This window comes from Ciconia boyciana, chromosome 18 (genome assembly GCF_034638445.1).
Source record: "Ciconia boyciana chromosome 18, ASM3463844v1, whole genome shotgun sequence".
Lineage (NCBI taxonomy): Eukaryota > Metazoa > Chordata > Aves > Ciconiiformes > Ciconiidae > Ciconia > Ciconia boyciana.
In genome coordinates this window covers 12922005-12940658 of record NC_132951.1, presented here as the reverse complement: position 1 = coordinate 12940658, position 18654 = coordinate 12922005, and the positions used below count along the sequence as shown (strand labels likewise).

General features: G+C 62.6%; 3 protein-coding genes across 4 annotated transcripts; 2 read left to right on the top strand and 1 right to left on the bottom strand.

Annotated features, from left to right (window-relative positions):
• The first annotated feature begins 349 nt into the window (after positions 1–349).
• Positions 350–11697, top strand: ENTPD2 (ectonucleoside triphosphate diphosphohydrolase 2). Its single transcript, XM_072883126.1, has 9 exons — positions 350–497; positions 7131–7248; positions 7743–7893; positions 8547–8706; positions 8807–9034; positions 9453–9719; positions 9924–10043; positions 10323–10457; positions 11060–11697. The coding sequence occupies exons 1-9, from the start codon at positions 387–389 to the stop codon at positions 11258–11260; spliced, it is 1491 nt and encodes a 496-aa protein (XP_072739227.1). The 5' UTR covers positions 350–386; the 3' UTR covers positions 11261–11697.
• A 1965-nt stretch (positions 11698–13662) lies between these two features.
• On the bottom strand, positions 13663–15974 carry TMEM141 (transmembrane protein 141). The gene is made up of 5 exons (XM_072883129.1): positions 15666–15974; positions 15454–15520; positions 15236–15319; positions 14802–14933; positions 13663–14145 (listed from the first exon to the last, which is right to left on the bottom strand). The coding sequence occupies exons 1-5, from the start codon at positions 15717–15719 to the stop codon at positions 14066–14068; spliced, it is 417 nt and encodes a 138-aa protein (XP_072739230.1). The 5' UTR covers positions 15720–15974; the 3' UTR covers positions 13663–14065.
• On the top strand, positions 15729–18285 carry PAXX (PAXX non-homologous end joining factor). 2 transcript variants are annotated; one of them, XM_072883128.1, is made up of 7 exons: positions 15729–15884; positions 15973–16033; positions 16161–16195; positions 16267–16457; positions 17022–17096; positions 17597–17690; positions 17817–18285. In XM_072883128.1, exons 1-7 carry the CDS (start codon positions 15787–15789, stop codon positions 17854–17856), a joined length of 594 nt encoding a protein of 197 aa, XP_072739229.1. In that variant the 5' UTR covers positions 15729–15786; the 3' UTR covers positions 17857–18285. The 2 variants fall into 2 exon arrangements, with proteins under 2 accessions (XP_072739229.1, XP_072739228.1); XM_072883127.1 differs by having other exon boundaries at positions 15787–15884; positions 17025–17096.
• Positions 18286–18654: the final 369 nt, after the last annotated feature.

Genomic DNA, 18654 nt, shown 5'->3' with positions numbered 1-18654 from the left:
GTGAAGCCCGAGGGGGTGTGGGGTAGGACAAGGCTGATCCCGGGCAGGGACGGTGCCCGGCGGGCCGGGATGGGGCTGAGCCCCTGGGTCAAGGGCCGTGCCCGGGGGGGGCGGGAGCTGGGGCTGATCCCGATCCCGGGGCAAGGGCAACGCCCGGGGCGGGGGCGCAGGACGGAGCCGAGCCCGGGGCAGGGGCGGACGCGGGACCCGCAGCCCGGGGCCGGCCCCCCGCAGCCCGGCGGAGCCCGGTGTCCCGCCCGGGTGGGCCGGGGCGGCGGTGACTCAGCCGGGAGAGGCGGGCGAGGAGGAGGAGGCGGGGAAGGAGGAGCAGCAGGAGCCGCCGCAGCCGCCGCGGAGCCGCTCACCTGCCCCGCTCTGGCCCCGCCATGGCCCGCCGGGTCGCCGCCGTCCTCCTGCTTCTCGCCCTCGGCTGCCTCTTGGGCATCCTCCTGCTCTGCCTCGGCTCCGGGGACACGCGGGGCCCGCCGGGCTTCAAGGTGAGCGGGACCGGCACCGGGCACGGAGGGGACGGGGACAGCGGGCACCGGGGGGCGGACCTGGGGTCTCGGGGGCTGGGGGAGCCGCAGTGGGCGCCCCGACCTGCGGGATGCCCGGTGCGGGAGAGGCTCCGGCATCCAGGGGATCCCCAGAGTCACGGGAGGCCACTGGGGCTGGGGGGTCCCCGAGCCGCGGGGTGGGGGGCGCAGGGCTGCGCAGGGACGGGGCTGTCCCCGCCGCCGGGCCAGCAGCGAGCCCCGCCCGGCCGCGGGGACACCCGGCCACCCGTCCCCGGCACCTCAGACCTGCTCTTTGAGAGAGGGATCTGTTGGAGACGCTGAAAAGTAGCGGCGGCGGGTCTGGGTGTGGCCCCCCAGGCCAGAGCAGCCGTGTCAGCATCTGCTCCCGCGGCTCTGTCCGGGGACGGGGCACCCCTGTGCACCCCAGCACGGCCCGGCATTCCTGGGCTCCAGCTGCATCGCCTGAGCCAGCGCTGCTGGATGAGAAATGCACTTCCCTGTGAAAACGAGCTGCTTTTTTTTTCTTTTTCATTGTAAATTCAAATGCTGAAAGAAGTTCCCAACCAATTTCTTGTTGGCCAAGTCCCCCAGTTGACTCTTTTGCAGCCCAAGTCTTTTGTTTTAAAAAGGTCTTATTTTTTTGGGTGACAGACCGAGCTATTCCGTGGGGAGCAGGCTCTTGTCCTGGAAAACAGTTCATCCAAAACCCCCTTTTACTCATCCCAAGCAATTTTCTTGGGAACTTTCTGAGCCAGCCCAAATGCCAGATGTGTTGCCTTCTCTCTGGGTTTGTCAGATGTAATGAAGATTAGCTTTAGAAAATGAGCTGGCTTAGCCAAGATGATATTCGCTGCTGTTAGTGTAACTAGCAATGATTAACTCTTTCCCTGTGACACCTTTCTTTGCCACCCATTGCCACATGCTGGGGCATATTGAGCAGTGCCCGTAGCTGGTTTCAAAACGGATTTTGTCTCTTTGGACATGGGGGAATTAGACGGATCAGTGTTGAGACCTCCATGTGCAGCACTTGGGTCAGGCTGGGAAGGCTTTTCTCCTCCTGGTTCCAAGCTGGAGCTTTCCTTTTAAGCCAGATGCATTCCCAGAAATTTAATTTTTGAGCTTTTTTGTGCTTTGTCTCTCTCTGGGTGGTAGCACCTTCCAGTCTGCAGGCAGCGCTGCAGTTTGGGGCTGAGCATCCCTGAACATTCACATGGGTCCTGGCCTTGCTCTGCCTGAGGCTGCGCCGCCCGGCCCGGGGACGTGGGATCTTGTACTGTTCCTGGATGTGCCAAGCGCGCGTGAGGTCCAGCATGGTGCGTGCAGTGACGCGCTGCCTGCCAGAGCTCGGCACCAGTGTCATGGCGGTGCCTGTTCCTGTGGGGCTGGTGCCAGGCAGGCACCGAGGGGTTTGCTTTTGCACAAAGCTCAGGGCTGTTTTGGGGATGCAAAGCTTTGTCTTAGTCTAACTCAGCCCACAATGTGCAGACACGATTTAGAGGAAGTTGGTCCTGCTGTGGGGGACCCCGGGCACGTCCTCCCCACATGCATGGGCAAGACATGGTCCTTGCTGGCTCAGTCCACGTTAGCAGCAGCTGCTGGGTGATAGTGCTGTTCACTGCTGAGCTATGGCTCCATGTCCTCCCTTTCCAGCTCCTTTGCTTGGAATATAGCCCTAAAAATACCCCAGATTAGTTATCCTGCTGCTGGAGGGACTGATCCTGGGAGCACAGTGTTCCCCTTCCCTCCCCAGTCCGCAGCAGGGCCTACGGCACCGCCGCCTGATGGCTTGGAGCTGTTGTCTTTTGACAACTGTTTTTTTCCTTCTTTTGGCAAATCTCTTCACTGGCTGTTAGAAAGACTGCCATGCTCTTCTCCTGTCTGCTGTCCCAGGCAAGCTGTGGCTCCCATGGTGGGAAGGAAACGTGTCGTAACCCACCGCAGACCTGGGGGCCCCAGGGGTCTCGCCGCCCTCGGGGGAGGTGGGATGTTGTGGGGCTGGGCTGAGCCCCCACTGCACTGTAGGGCTGCCTGGAGAGCCTGTGGGGTGGGGTCTGGAGGCCCAGGCATGGCCATGGCGCATGGCGCCGGCTACAGCAAGTTGGGCAGTTCTCAGTGTCCCCCTCCACCTCCTTCCCTGGGGTGTGGGATGTTTCTGGGCATCCCAGAAATGTTTCTGGGATGTTTCGTGCACTCACCAGGAGACCTGAGCCCTACTCCTGTCTTCGCTGCCTGGTGGCCTTTGGGGACATCCCTCCCTCTGTGTCCCCTCTGCAGGGGCTTCAGGACTGAGCAGCCCTGGCTTCAGCTGGGCTGCAGTGGGGCAGAGCCCACGGGGCCACAGGTGACCCAGGAGGCAGCGGGGCCGGGGGCAGCACGGGGACACTGTCCCAGTGTGGGGCCACACTGGGGACCCCTGTCCCCCGCAGCCCTGTGGCATCACCAGGATCTGGTCAGGGGATCCTGTTGTTAGGAAAATCCATCATCCCTGTGCCACTAGGAGACGGTCGGGTTGGGGATTGTCCCACGGGCTGGGGCCAGAGCCATGAACACATGTGCGAGGCCCCGCCAAGCCCTGGGGTGCCAGCAGCCGAGCATGCTGGGGCAGATGAGAGGGATGACGGGAGCCAGGCGCCAGCATGGGAGCGTGCCAGGGCATCCCTGTGTTCCTCCAGCCCTCGTTTCCAGCCAACCCGTTGGCAGGCACAGGACACCTTGGCTGGAAGAGCTAAGGGCAGTGCTTATGCTGCAAATCACTAATGTGATGGGCTTTCAGCTGGGTTTCTCCCTCCAGGGGCTTCCTGTCTGCGGGGCCCCTGCAGACGACCTGCCTGTGCCTCCCACGCGGTTGCAAGCCCACAGCTCGGCCACCGCTTGAGCCCTCATAGCAGCTCGCTCTGTGCTGGGTGATGCAGTGGCTCCGATGCCCAGGCACAGGGGCTGGGACAGGGACAGGGGCTGGGACAAGGGCTGGCACCATCGCAGCCCCGCTGTGGGTGACCCCATCCCCGATTCCCATGCGGGTGCTGGAGACGTGTGTGCACCGCTGGGTCTGGAGGAGGGGACAGGACCTCTCCTGCATCCCTGGGGACCCTCTTGGCCGTCCAGGTCTGCCTCGGCCCCTTCATGTGCACACGCCTGTGCACATGGCTTCCACCCCTGCTCGCTGCCACCAGCACCACCGGGAAGGACGGCTCCTCCACGGGGACAGGCTGGGGTGCAAAACCCTGTGCCCCCCCCGGGAGCGGGGCGGAGGGGGCTGGTGCAAGGCTCCAGCAGTTTCTCTCATGCCAAGGCGGCCAGGGAGTGAGCTGTGGCGTCGGTGGCTGGCTGGGCGCCGGGCGCTCCCTGTGGCTGGCAGCACCCACCGTGCTGTGGCAGCTCATGTTGCCACATGTTGTTACCTTGGCTGGGCCTGAGCGCTGCTGCTGTCACTGCTGGGGCCAGGCCACCACTGGTCGGGGTGGTCCCACAGGCTATCCCCCGTCCACGAGTCCTGGGGCTGCTGCCCATCTTTGCCACCCTGCACCTGGGAGTGATGGGCTCTGCCTGCCCAGACACCAGGATCTGAGAGGAGAGACCCCCACCCCGACCCACAGGTGTTGGCAGCAAAGGGCACTGGGGTGCCCCTGCGTGGGCCAGCTGGTTCTGCAACCTGCCCCGGCGGTATCACTGTCACCCCAAACATGACACCTCCACATGGGGCTTGCCCTGGGTGTGGGGTCGGTGCTGCCTCTTGCTGCCAGCTGCCCTGTGTGGGCGGCAGAGCTGCAGTTGCAGCCATGTGTACTCCGCTTCCCTGGGCTTGAGCAGGCAGCATGGCTGCCCCAGGCATGCACACACCCACACGTGTGCCCACACGGGCGCACACTTGCATGCATGCCCATGCACACTCACCTAAGCGCATGTATGCGGAGACACACATGCTCCCATGTGCACACAAACACGTCGGCACACCTATGTGCATGTACGCCCCACCCATGCACACCCACGTGCATGCACCTCCCCACGCACCTACACACCTAAATTTGCACACATGTGCATATGTCCATGCACACGCACCCCCACGTGCACACCTGCAGGCACACACACCACATGCACACATACATGCATGCACATCCATGCACACGTGCACCTAACGTGTGCGCCCCACGTGTGCAAACCCCCCACGTGTGCAACCCCACACGTGCACCCCTGTGCCAGCTCTCTGTGGGGCTGGAAGCGGGGCCCAGCCGAGCCAGCCCTGGCAAAGGCAGGAGGAAACCCCCTGAACCAGGTTTCCTCCTGCCCCAGGTGCATGGGGCTTCCCCTGCACCCCCCTGGATCCCGCTGTGTGTCCAAGCTCGCGTGGCCATGTCCATTCCTGTCACGGGGTCCGCCGTGCTGTCCCCATCCCTGATGCATGGCACCGAGTGTCCCCGGCGCTGCAGGTCATCCTTGCTGTCTCCTGCTCCAGCATTTCTTAGCCCCTGCCACCCTGTAGGTATCCCCGTCTCCAACCTCGTCCCCCTCTGCAGGCTGCAGCTCCTCCCGTGTTATCCTGGGGCTGGAAACCACTCCCGGGGTCCTGGCTGTGCTCAGCCTCGGGTTTGGGGCTGACTTGTCAATGCTTTCCCTTTGGGGACAGCGTTGTCACCCTGCTAATGCTAATGTCACTCCGGGTGATATCTGGGGTGGCACAGAGGCAGTGTGGTGCCCTGCAAGGACACCGGGGACATCTGCATAGTGGCCGCAAGGTGCGTGAGCACACACGTGGCAGAGGCGAGCAGGGGGTCTGCTGGGGTTGGACACTCCCTGGGGACCCCTCATGGGGATGCCAGCACCCACTCGCAAGGGCTGGGACAGTGAAGGGGACGTGCTGAGAAGACCATGGGGTGGGAGCCGATGGTGACACATCAGCGGGCATCCCCTGGGACAGGCAGCTTCGCTGGGGCAGACTCAGCATCCTTTATTGCTTGTGCTTGTGCCTGGTAGGTGATTGCCCGTCCGGGGGGTGCAGGGGGTGCCCACGGGGCTCCAGGGTGGGCAAGCGAGGCAGAGGGTGCTATGGAGAGGAGGGACTTGGGGGATACTCAGTGCCGGGAGTGTATGGCCCGTGGCACGCTGGGCAGAGGAGGGGGCTGAGAGCCCCCCGAGGATGCCTGGGGCACCAACCCCAAGCACCCAATCCAGAAATGGCCCAAACTGGGGGTCCTGCTCCCCAGCTTTGTCCTTTGGAGCAGCAGCTGAGCGGGGGGAGGCTGTCAGAGCCCCCCTCCTCCTCTCTGTAGCATTCAGCATTGCGGGGAGCTGCTCCCCCACACTAGTGCCATGGCATACCTGCCCAGTCTGGTTGCAGATGGGGATTCTCTGCTGGCTCATAGCTTTTGGCCCAGGGCGTGTGGCAAGCCACTGACAGTTAATGGGAGCCAGGGGAGGTTGGGGTGCGTCACCCATTGGAAATGGTTCCCTGGGGGAGCAGGGGGTACTGCTGGTGTGGGGCCATGGGTTCATGTGGGAATGGGGGTTGCCTATAAGCAGGGACCCCACATGTCCCTGCCCGTGCACTGACACTTTATTTCTGCTGCCTGAGCTGGCCAAAACCCAACCCTGCAGCCACCCAGGCTGGAGCCCGCTCTGCGGCTGGTGGGGACAGGGATGGGGACAGGCGTGGGACCAGGGACACCCATGAGGCAGGGCTGGGGTGGGTCCCGGGTGCTGGGCAGTGACAGGAGCTGCCTGCCCCAGCTCTGGGGCTCCACCCGGGTCCGGGCAGGGCAGGCAGCAGACAGAGCCTTTGTACAAGCCAGGTTTAAGCCTTAAGTGGCTTCACCCCAGAGATGCTCAGCTGCTTCTCCGCCCCAGACTCGCAGCCTCCTCTCTGGCAGCGCAGCAGCTCCGGCGGGGGCATGGACGGGGCCAGCGTGGGCAGCCCCGAGCCCACGGGTGGCGGGGGGTGAGGCAGGGGGGTCTGCCTGGGGGGGCCTGAAGGCAGCATGGGACGGCCCCTCCCTGGGAGCTGGGTAACCTTGTTTGGCAGGAGAGAGCGGGGTTATTTATAGCCGGAGAATGGCCGAGCCATACAAGGGCAGGAGGGACGAGGTGCCTGGCTGCCCTTCTTTGGCGAGCTGCATCCCTGAGGGGCCACTCCCAGGTGTCGTCGTCCCCCCCCTGCTGGTCCCCGGGACCCCCAGGGCTCAGCACAGATGCTGGCTGGCCAGGAGCGATGCTGCGGGGAGACGGAGCAAGCAGGGAGGGGACAGAGGGATGGACAGCCTCCCGGTCTGTGCTCGAGGCGGCAAGGGAGTCCCCATGCCCAAAAAGCTGGAGTCCCTCTGCTGTGCCAAGCAGCATCCTAGGGCAGCCGGTGTCCCGGGCTGGGGAGAGCACCCGCTCCCAGACGCGTCCTGGGCAGGGCCCAGTGCAGGCAGATGTGGGCAAGACCGTGCCCATGCTGGGCTGAGCAGCGCTCGCCTCTGCCAGACGATGCTGCTGGAGCTGCCGGGCAGGGAACTGCCAGGGCAGGACCGGCCGTGCATGGCAGGTCGTTGAGCCCCAGTGCCTTCCCTCGGGATAGCCTGGGGCAGCTGGGGGGTGCCCTGCCTCCGGCCTGACCCGCTGCCTCCCCCCCCGCAGTATGGCATTGTGCTGGACGCCGGGTCCTCCCACACAGCCATGTTCGTCTACAAGTGGCCTGCAGACAAGGAGAACGACACCGGGGTGGTCAGCGAGCACAGCACATGCGATGTGGAGGGTAAGGGCTGTCCCAGTTCCCACAGGCCGGTGGCTGGTGGCAGGGTCTGTCACGTCCCCCGTGGGCAGGGTACCATGGCGGTGCAAATGCCCCTGCCATGCCCAGCTGCCTCCCTGTGACCAGCGCAGTGAGGTGTTATAAGGGGTCCAGCTCTGTTTCCAAAACCTCCCCATCTCCCCCCAAGGCTTACAGCCATGCATGCCTGTGGTTTATCTTTTCCTGGCATGCATTGACCCACCAGGAAACAATTCAGCTCCCTGCCTAGCCCAGCAAGGAGTGAGGGATGGTTTTCCACTCTCCATTTAAGCAACCTTTACCCCACTGTCAGCCGGTGGGGGATGCGGCATTGGCAGGGAGATATGGCTGGACTCTGGATGGCTCCATGCCCACAGAAACCTGCAGCACCTGCCTTTTGAACAGCCTGGGAGGGGCAAAGCTGCCCACCAAGCATCTTCCCACCCCCTGCAGGGAGCAATGCTGTTTCCTCTTCGCAGGTCCCGGCATCTCCAGCTACAGCTCCAACCCTCCGGCTGCTGGGACAAGCTTGGTGCACTGCCTGAACCAGGCTCTGAGAGATGTGCCCAAGGAGAAGCATGTGGGCACCCCGCTCTACCTGGGCGCCACGGCCGGCATGCGCCTGCTCAAGTGAGTGCTTGCTCTGGCCGTGCCAGCTGCCTGGCCTCAAATGCTGCCTGGGAGGCCTTGCCATGCCACCCTGCTGTCTCGCCACCCATGGCAGGGGTGGAGATGGTGAAGGACAGCTGTGATGTCTCCCCTTTGCCAGGCAAAGCTCCTAACCCTCCCAGCTGCCCAGCTCCATGTCCCTTGCAGAGGTGGTCCTGCCTTTCAGAGCAGGAGATGCTCTGTAGGGCACAGCCAGCACATCCCTGGCTGAAAAGGGGCTGGTGTGAGGCCAGCACTGGGATAACCCACCCAGTCTTTTTGGCTAGCCAGGAGGAAAGTCCCCCTGCACCCATTGCAGCCTGATGGGACACAGTGAGAATAATTACCCCCAAAAAACCACACAGAAGATGGAGTCATACCCCCCTCGCCCAGCCACAGGGTATGGCTCAGGAGGAGGGAGCACACCTCCATCCCTGCCACCTGCCTCCTTCTGCTGCAGAGACAAGGGGAATTAGCTGGGTTTTTTTGGGGGACATCCCTACAGATACCCAGGTGAGGACCCGCCTGCCTCCTGCCCCGTGTGCCGCGGTGGGGCTGGGCCCCGAGGGCTGTGTGGGCAGCGGGGGCTCCATTCGCGGCACCCTGGCCACTCTGCCCTCTTGCCTGGCCCGCAGCATCGCGAACCTGCAGGCTTCGGACGCCGTCCTCAGCGCTGTGGCAGCCACGCTGAAGTCATACCCCTTCAGTTTCCGGGGGGCAAAGATCCTGTCGGGGGAAGAGGAAGGGGTTTTTGGCTGGGTCACTGCAAACTACCTCCTGGAGAACTTCATCAAGGTGGGCAGGGGAGCGTGGCTCCCGCCGGGGACAGCTCTGGTGGCCAGGCTGTCCTGCAGCTCATCACATCCTTATGCCCGCTCTTGTCTTCTTTGCTCAGCGTGGGTGGCTCGGGGAATGGATCCAGCCCCAGAAGAAGACCCTGGGGGCCATGGACTTTGGGGGCGCTTCCACACAGATCACCTTTGAAACCAGGGACACCATTGAAGACCCCAGAAACGAGGTGATGCTGAAGCTGTATGGCCAGGCGTACAAAGTGTACACCCACAGCTTCCTCTGCTACGGAAGGGACCAGGTCCTCAAGAGGCTGCTCTCAAAGCTCCTCCAGGTACCAGCACGTGCTCGATGGGGATGCTGGCTGTCATCACCCTGCGGTTGCCCCCTCACCCTGCTGTTTATATAGGGGTGTTCCCCAGCCCTGGCTCTAGGACAGCCCTGCAGGGCCAGCTTCACACCTTTCCCAGCCAGCTCTTGGGTTTTGCCCCCGACCTGCTCCAATGGTCCCAGGGCTTCCTCCCACCCTCTCCATAAGGTGTTGCACCCCTTGGCCAGAGCCAAGACTTCCCAAGTCATCTCAAGACGCTTGTGGCAACTGCCAGCTCTGCGTCCTGCTGCCCAAGCTCCTCCACATCTCCCCAGCAGGGAGGTGGAGGCAGGCAGGCAGTGGTGCCGGGGCTGCCATGCAGCACCGGGAGAGCCGAGGCTATGGCACGGCTCATGCGTCCCATGTGTCACTTCTCCGGCAGGCTGAGAGCTACCAAGCAACCATCCCCCATCCCTGCTGGCCCATGGGCTACCATAAGAGGCTGTCGCTGAGCAGCGTCTATGACAGCCCCTGCACAGAGAAGGAGAGGCCAAGCCTTGCCCTCAACACCACTGTCACCGTGGTCGGCACCGGGAATGGGAGCCTCTGTGCTCTGCACGTCAGCAAGCTCTTCAACTTCACCACCTGCTCCTTCTCCCGCTGCTCCTTTGACGGCATTTTCCAGCCGGAGGTTTCAGGAAACTTCATCGTAAGTCCTGGCACGGAGCAGGGTGGTGGCTTGGCTGCTGGGTGGGCAGGTGTTCCCAGCCACCCAGCATCATATGATGGCAAAGCCAAGACCCCCAGCTCTGCAAGGGCGGTTGCTTGTGCCCACCATGCTGGTCAGAGCAACTGTTTGTGGCGAGGGGTTTGCTCCCAGCCTGTCCCGCAGCTGCTTCCTTTCCTCCATCAGGCCTTCTCTGCCTTCTTCTACACGGTCGACTTCATCCAGACAGTGATGGGGAGACCCGTGCGCTTGCCGAGCGACCTGAAGGATGCAGCCAAGACCATCTGTGCCACCAGCTGGAGTGAGGTGGGCTCTTCAGGCATGGTGGGGAGGAGAGGGCTGCTTCGTGTGGGGCATCACCTGGGCTCTGAGAGCAGCCCTTGGAGGGGGCTGGGTGTTCTGGCACCCCTGGAGTAGGGGGAGGGTGGGTGACAGCTCCCACACGGGACCAGGAGAGGTTCAGGTGGGTATGGGCAGCACCTTGGCCAGCCAGATGCGACCACCAAGAGCTTCAGGCCACAGAAACAAAGCCTGGACCCTGCTAGCTTGACCCCTTTTCTCTGTCCCTCCTTGCATCCCACCCAGCTGCTCCAGAAAGCCCCCAAGCTGGAGAAGAGGCTGCCGGATTACTGCGCTGTCAGCACATTTGTTTATTTGCTCACCACCAAAGGCTACAATTTCAACAACCATTCCTTCCCCAACATCGCCTTCCAGAAGAAGGTGCGTAACACCAGAGCACATACTCATGCCATGGTATCTGTTTGGAGTGAGGCCAAAAAGCCCTGCAGGAGAGATGATTCCACACAAAGAAAGAGCCAAGGAGTGTGAGGGAAGATCTCAGGGAACAGGGGCAGGATGGGACTCCCAGTTTTTGGGTGGATCTTCTGGGAGATGGAAAAAAAAATGAGCTGAGCTGACTGTAGGGTGGCCATGCAGTCAGGTCCTCCAGTCCTTCCTTGGCCCTCAGGACACCGTCTCAAACAACTCTTTGCTCAGGCTTGTTGGGAAATTATCTCAGGGCAGGATCCCACCTTTGCCAAGTGCCCTCAACTGCACGAGCCACGGGATGGGCAGCGAGATCAGGACTGGCCTGAGCGGATGAGATCCTGCTCCCATCAGATGAGCCCAGCTCAGCACAGGGTGGTCACTGCTTCAGCCCTGGACTGGCTGGACCCATGGGCGATCGAGGGCTCAGGGTGCTGTGGACTCCCCCACACCCCTCTCCTCCATTGGGCTGACACTGAGGTGGTCCCTGGAAGGTCTCCTGAGGCCCGTGGAGCTGGGTTGACTGGGATGGTGACCATGCCATGCTGTTTCCACAGGCAGGAGAAACCTCCATCGGCTGGGCCCTGGGCTACATGCTGAACCTCACCAACATGATCCCAGCGGAGAAGCCCTCTTCCCACAAAAGCATGCTGTACAACTACTGGGTCATCCTCATCCTGCTCTTTGTGGTCATCACCCTGATGTCTCTGGTGACTGCTGTCTGCCTGTTCCGGCGCAGCAAGTCCAGCACAATCTAACGGCAGGGACAGGGTGGGCCTTGTCTGCAGGACCCAGCACCATCCTTCCTGTTGGAGTCTCCATGGCCTGAACACTTGGGATGCGGCAAGACCTGACGCTGCCTGTCCCAGAAGGAAAGCTGTCCCTTTTTGCCCTCCCCTTGCTTTTAAGCTGCAGAAAGGGGCGGACAGGAGAGGACCGCTAGCCCTGCAGGAGAATCGCTTAAGGGTTTCCCAGTGCTACTCAGGGATGGACCCTGGAGCAGGCTCAGGATTTGGACGTTTAGACCTGGGGCATCTTTCTGCCCCCAGACCTGAGCTGGACTGGGCCAGTAAGGCCAGACAACAGCAGGATTTATTCTCATGTGCATGGGGTGGGTGGGGAGTATTACTTACACTAGTTCTTATAGCTGATGTCTTTAGCCTGTCCCCTGGGGAATGCACTTTCTGGCCAATGCACAAACCCCGCTGACCTTTCTGAGGGCCAGATCTTGGCCTGGACTTCCACCAGCCTCAGCACAGGGGCTGGGTAGGGCTTAGCAACAACCAGACATGGGGAGCAGGCAGCTTCCCAGGTCCCACTTCAGCAACCAGATGCGGTGCCTTCCCCATTCCTGTGGTTCCTAAGCCAGACTCGCCTTTGCCACAGCCAGAGCCTCCTCCGTCCCCCTGGCAATGGCACAAAAAGTCCCCGTGGCTCCCTGGTGCGTGGCCATGCCAGTGTGGAGGGGATTGGCTTTCTGCAGGAGTGGGGCTTTGCACTGCTTTAGGATTTGAGCCCTGCATCACGCCACGCCAGGCAGCTGGGAGGATGCAACTTCATTTCCAATTGAGTAAGAACAGGGACATGCAAACATGCAGGAGGTTTGGTTTTGTTTGGCTGGGTTTTTTTATAATCAGAAATAAATCTTTGTAACCACTCCTGTGGCTCTGTGGCTCTTGATCAGCAACAGGCTGATCAAGCCTGGCTGTCCTGCAGGGGTAGAGCCACTTACGGGGTCTACTCAGACACAGCCACAGGTCAGGCTCTGCTTGAAGATCTCAATCCCTTGCAGGCTGCCTGCTGCTGAGACACCATCATGGCTTCGTATGCTCCACCAGCCTGGAGAAGCACCCAGGATAGACCAAGGTGGGCTTGAAACCTCAGTCCAGGCTCAGGCCCACCTGGACACGGAAGAGTTTCAACCAGCCACGGTTGCAAAGTTGACATTTCCCAAGTGCTAGAGGTCCAGTCACCCCGAAGGCGTGAGCAGGCAGCGTTCAAGCTGACTCTGCCCCATGCATTCACCGCTGCGCTCACAGCCACAGCCTCCACGCAAGGAAAACACGTAGGGAGTCTCTGCTCCCAGGGGACCGGGTCTGGTACCCAAGCAGGGCAGGAGACCAGCCTGCAGGGTTGGCAATTTGTTCGTGCAGTCGCTGGCGGCTCAGAACCACCACGGTATGCATCCAGCCGCCAGGCAGCTGCGCAGGGCCAGTCCCAACTCGTCAAGCCCATCTGGAAAGAGCCTCCCGCCCGGCCGCGTTCCTCTGCATGCCCCAGGAGAGGAGCAGCTTCAGCGAGAGTTGCGGTTTCTTGCTGCCTTCCTTGCTCTTGCACGCATCGTGAGCTCAGCTGCCCGCTCCGGCTGAGCTCCCAGTACACTGTGCTTAGCTTAACCCGCCCGTTCCCCGCAGCCACTTTGCTTTTAGCTGTTCTGGTGGCTGCTCCCCATCTCCCTGCACAGGCCAAGCGTGATGCCAGTTCAGATGATGTTCTGAGCCCCTAAACGCAGTTTCATCCCCGGGCCCCTCGTCTCCCCAGCGCAGGGACTCCCTCCCGTGGCGAGGCTCGGGGACTGTGCCCAGTCCTGACACAGAAGGAGGCATTTCTGGACTCCGAAGCCAAAACGCTGCTGCTCTGCTCTAGGAAACCAGCTAGCTTCCAGAACCCAGGCTGGGTTTCCCCTTCTAAGAAATCCAGCTGCAGTGGAATCAGAGCTGGACATCCACCAAGAGCAGCCGGTTTGCCCTAGTCATGACTTCCGAGTTTGCTATTGGGAAAAAATGAAGTAAAAGAGGCTTCTTAATCTTCCCACGTGCCTCTAATCCCACGGGTGGGATTCAAGACAGTACCATTCCCTTGCTGGCTGGCTACGGATCTGGATGGAGAGTCTGGGACTGGCCAGGTGACATGCCCCAAGAGCAAGGTGGGCACCACACAGAGGTGCTCTGGGCATGTGTGCACCCTCTTTGCAGGGGCAGAGAGGACAGGCCCAGAGGCCATGCAGCTGCAGGGCTCAGCTCAGCTCCATTCAGGCAGGTGAGAAAAGCCTTGCTGCTACAGGGGCAGGAACACTGTGACTGGCTAGGCTCAAGAAACAGAGAGCACACGGCAACAGCTCTGCCCCCTCACAGCTTAGCCCAGACCCGTCTGCGCCTGCAGTCACTTCACAGCCCTGTTCTATTGGATTGCGGGTGCCATGGCCTCAGAGGGACCAGAGCTCTCTGCTCCAACATTTGCTGCAGGGGCTGCCTCAGGGTGACATTTACCACCTGCACGCCAGCTCTTTCTGTCCCACCACAAGCCTGCGCTTCGTCCACAACATGCGCTTTCAGCTCTTGACTTTTATTGTACCCCCCCATGTGCGATGTTCAGAGGCCACCTGGGAGGCAGCAAGCCCTACGGTGCCTCCACCACGCTCTCTCACTGCAGGATGGACTCATCCGAGTTCCTGGGCAGTGCCACAGAGCCCACCAGTCTCGCAGGCAGCACAGGCACAGGCAGGCTGGGCAGGCAGGAAGGGGTGAAGCAGGACACGGGCACAGTGCGCTGTGCTCTGCTGGCTACTCCACAACGTCCCCGTACTTGTTCCTCCTCACCAGCGGTGCCGTGCTCTCTCTGTCCTCTGGACTGGGCAGATTCTCTGCCACAGAAAGAACAAGCTCCCTGGACCCCTAACTATCCTGGCATGTTTGCCAGGGGTGGGCAGAGAACCACAGAGCCCTGGTGAAGCATTTAAAGCCTCTTCAGCTAGGCCCAGCTTTGGGAGCTCAAGGTACCAGTGGGAGAAAGCAGCAAGCAGCCGTGGGAACCGCCCAGCAGCAGTTGTCCTGGTGCCCCTCCACTCTGCCCACCATACAGAGCAACTGAGGTGTGGAGGGGTTTACTGCCTCCCTCCATCCCCTACCTTTTCTTCCTCTTCCAGCAAACAAGCCCTTCATGCTGGCTTTCGTGAATCCACAAGGCAGGCAGGGCAGCAGGCAGAAGCGAGCGCTCCCACCCCACGCTGCCAGCCCTGCTCCGGTACCTGCAGCGCAGGTGGTGGGCCCGGAGCACAGAGGGACACGGTAGCCATGAGACCAGGCAGGGAGCTCCGGCCACCCTAGCACTGCTGCCACCCCAAACACCTACTCCCATCCCTTGGTTGTGGGGTGCCAGTGTGGGACTTATATGGGGATTTTGGCAATGACACAAACAGTCATCAGCTTAATTATGAGGTAGGAAGAGCAAATTGTTGCAGCAGGGAAGAACCAGGCAGGACAAGCCCAGGGAAAGCAGTAGGGAGGGATGTGAACGTACCTGCGGGCTGGGACACCCTACCAGCCATGGCAAGCTCCTGTGGGGACTTGCCTGTCTCTAGGTAAATCCAGAAGTCGGAGCATTTCTGCGTCTCAGCTCTGGTTACCACGTAGCTGGCGAGGGACCCTGCGGCTGGAGAGACCAAGATGCTCCCGAGAGTGCCGGCAGCAAGGGCATTTGCTAAGGGCAGTGGCGGGGAAAGGACCTGCCAGCTTCTGAGCTGCTGCAGCTGCCTGCGAGCCATCCCTGAGCCTCCCAGGGCCGTTGGGGAGCGGGGATGTGACAGGAGCCAGGGGAGAAAATCCCCCACGCTAAGGGCAAACAGCCCTTCTGCCTGCAACATGGCCCTGCTCCTGCTGCTACCCCACCCGAGCGGATCCCGCAGGCTTGCCTGGGCACGGGCAGGGATGGGCAGGGCCGGGCAGGACACTCACCACCGGCCAGCAGCAGGCTCCACTGCAGGCTGTACGGCAGCTTCTTGTTCACCAGCTTCTGCACGGCGAAGGCGGCTCCGCTGCCTGCCGAAACCCGGCGGCCGGGCGCCGTTACCGGCCACGGCCCCCGCCCGGGCCGCCCCCACCGCTGCCCGCAGCCGCCGGGGAGCGGCCGAGGGGAGCCGGAGGACACCGGGGGGAGCCGGGCCAGGCCGTACCTGCCAGGAAGGTGCCGATTCCCTTCATGAAGGCGTGGGACTGGCAGGCCGCGTACTGCTGCAGCGCCTGTGGAGACACGCTCAGCGCGGGGCGCCAGCTCCGGCCCCGCCGGCCCCCGGTGCCCGCGCCCGCCCGCCCCCCCCCCCCGGCTCCCTCAGCCCCGGGCCCGCCGGCCCCCAGTCCCCCCAGCCCCAACCCCGGCAGGGCGCACCGGGTGCTTGGCGGCCACGCTATCCTCCACCCGCCGCAGCCCCAGGTTGACCATGGCGGGGCTGGCGGCTCCGGTGCCGGGAGGGCCTCAGCCCTCGCCCGCCCCTTCCGGCGCTGCCGCCATGGCGGAACCGGCCGGGCCCTTCCACCTGCTGCAGGCCGGGCCGGGCCTGTACCTCTGTTACTGCTGCCCCGGCCCCGGCCCTGGCGGCACCGTCTAGTGAGTGCGGGGCCGGGGCCGGGAGCGGGGCCGGGGCCGGGCTGGGGCCGAGCGGCCCCGGCACAGCCTGAGCTCCTGCCTCCCGCAGTGTGACCGACGCCCTGGAGGTCTGGGCCGGGGAGCTCAGCGCCTGCCCGCCGTTCGGCTGCGTACGTACCGGGGCCGGGGCGGCGGGGAAGGCCCGGGCCGGGGCGGCGGTGGGGCCCGGGCCTGGCCTTAGGCCTGGGCTGCGGGCCAGGACAGGCCGTTTCAGGACGTGCCCCCTCTCCTCCTCAGCGGTGCCAGCCGGAGGAGCACGGCATGAAGCTCAGGTGGGTGCCGCAGCCGCGGGGACCCAGCCCCTCGGCCGAGGGCCCCCCTCACCCCGGCCTCACCCGCGCAGGGAGGCCTTGGGGCGGGGGGCCGCCTCGCTGAGCCTGGGCGAGGGGAAGGCCACGCTGCAGCTGCGGGAGGAGGCCCGGTGCTCGGCCCTGGATCTCTTCAAGCTGCCCGTCGCCGAGGCGAGGAGTCAGCTCCAGGCGCTGGTGTTTGGCATGGCGGGGCGCGTCGAGAGCCTGGAGAGACGCCTGGAAGGTCCGTGGGGGGGTTTGGAAGGGGCAAAGGCGGGGGGGGGGGCAGATCCCTGCCACCTTTGTGGTATCATCCCCTCCACCCAAAGGTGCCCCAGGTGATCCAGCTCAGCCAGGAACGGGAGAAGCCTCTGCCTCCCTGGCCTCGCCCAGGCGGTTTCTCCCCACTGGTCCCAGGAGGGCTGGGCAGCAGAGGTGCTGCGTTCTTTTTCCTGTTTGGGCTGGTCAGTTCCCAAAGCTGGCCACGGTCTGCACGTGACCGCCTTGGGCAGAAGAGATCCTGCATGGGACCAGAGGACGCAGTGTTGTGTCTCTGTGCAGAAATACAACCTTGTCCCCGTGGCCAGCACCACACCATCATCTCTGTGTGTGGGAGTCGCCTTACAGAGATCTCTGTTTTAGGGGTCTGGGAAGATCCTGGGGCAGCGGCAGCCTGGGTGGGAGTGCTGGGAGGAGAACGTGGCTCAGTTTGGCTGTGGAGGGGAGGGAGCTTCCTGGGGAGGCCTGGAGTGTTGCATGCTGCATTGGGGTGCGTTATCACAAGCTCTGGCTCTGGTTTCTGTCTCAGCAGCGGTGGAGACGCTGGCGTCTTCCTGCAGCCCTGAGAAGAATACTGCCCAGAGCCAGCAGCTCTTCCTGACAGGTAGGCAATTGCCAGGGGGCACCTCCCCTCGTCCTGCTGTTTGTTTGCCTTCTCTTCCCCAGGAGGCTGCTGGTCCTGCGTCCATGTGCTCTCCGAGACACTCCGAGTCCCTTTGGCTGTGGCTGCTGTCAGGCACCCCGCTGTCCTGGTGCCCTTCCCGGCATGAAAGGGACCAGGGCTCAGTGCAGTGGCTCTCGGGGTGTCTGGGATGCGCTGTGCTCAGGTCAGATGCCGGGCACAGCCAGGCAGGTTGCTTGCTAGCCTCCAGGAGGAGGTCAGGCTTCGCTGGTCTTCCAGACTGGGGGCCGTGGCAGGTCCATGGCTCCCTGCTCCTTTGGGAGAGGAGACTAGGCTTGGCCCTTCCTCACCCACCACGGATGCTGGGCCAGCCAGGCTGGGCTGCTGGATGCTCACCCTGGGCATGGAGGGGCTTGTAGGGCTGCCAAAGCAACCAGTTGACCTTTTGTAATCCCTGTTCTGCCTGTCTCTGACCGAGGCAGTCCCCAGCCCCAGGAAAAACAGGGGTGCTGGCTCAGCTTTGCCAACCAAGAGGAAGATCCCAGGAGAGTCTCTCATTAACCCTGGCTTCAAAAGGTAAGTGCTGCTCCCAGGCCCAGTGCTGGGGCTGGGCTGTGCTGGAGATGCAGTGGACTCTGCTCTGTAGCTGCATGGGGGCAGTGTGGGGCTTTGGGCTGTGATGCTCCTTCCATCTCCTTCCAGCAAGAAGGCACCATCTGGAGTGGATTTTGAGGACTCCTGACCTGTGCTGTCCTCTGCCTCTATGACAGCCCTACCGGAGCCTTGTCAACCGCATGCGTGGCTGGTGGAGGAGGTTTCACTGCACCCTGGGCCTGCTGAGCCCCTTGTGCCCAGGGAGGCGGACGGGGCAAGCAGGACCCAGAGGACTGGAACCAGCACCTGGCAGGCCTGAGCGGACAGCAGATCCTCAGCTGGTGCAGCGGCAGGGCCTTTGTGGGGGGCAGACGGGGCAGGGGTGACAGAAGTGGTGGCTTTTTTTCCCTGCAGCTCTTCCCTGCTGGCAGGGGCCACCTCTCTACCTCACTTGCCATGAATTGGTGAGGTTTTTAAAGAACTTTTATATTGCCGTGTAACGAAAAGATTGCCTGTGCTTAACATATTGCCGGTAAAGGTGGTTTTAGCCAGCTGGTCTCTGGGGACCGGAACAACACAGATGTGTCTGTCCATTCTGCCTTTCCCTTGCTCAGGAACCCTGTGACCAATTTCAGCTGAACCTGGAGGGTCAGGGGCTCAGAGGAGTTCGCTTTCCTGCTAGCTTTATGCCAGTGGGCTGGTGAGTGAGTGGTTAGAGCCTCCCCAGCCCCCTGGAGAGCTGGGAGAATGGGCCCAGCCCTTGCTAGGCACTGGGAGAGGACGGGGAGGCCAGTGCAAAGTCCTGCGAGGAAGGAGAGCTGCTGGGGCTGGTCACTCCAGACTCACACTTGTCTTGCTTGCAAAGCCTTTATTGATTTCCGGGAGCTCTGATACATGGCTTGGACTTGCCCCACTTCACCCCCATCCCTCTCCCAAATCTGCTCCT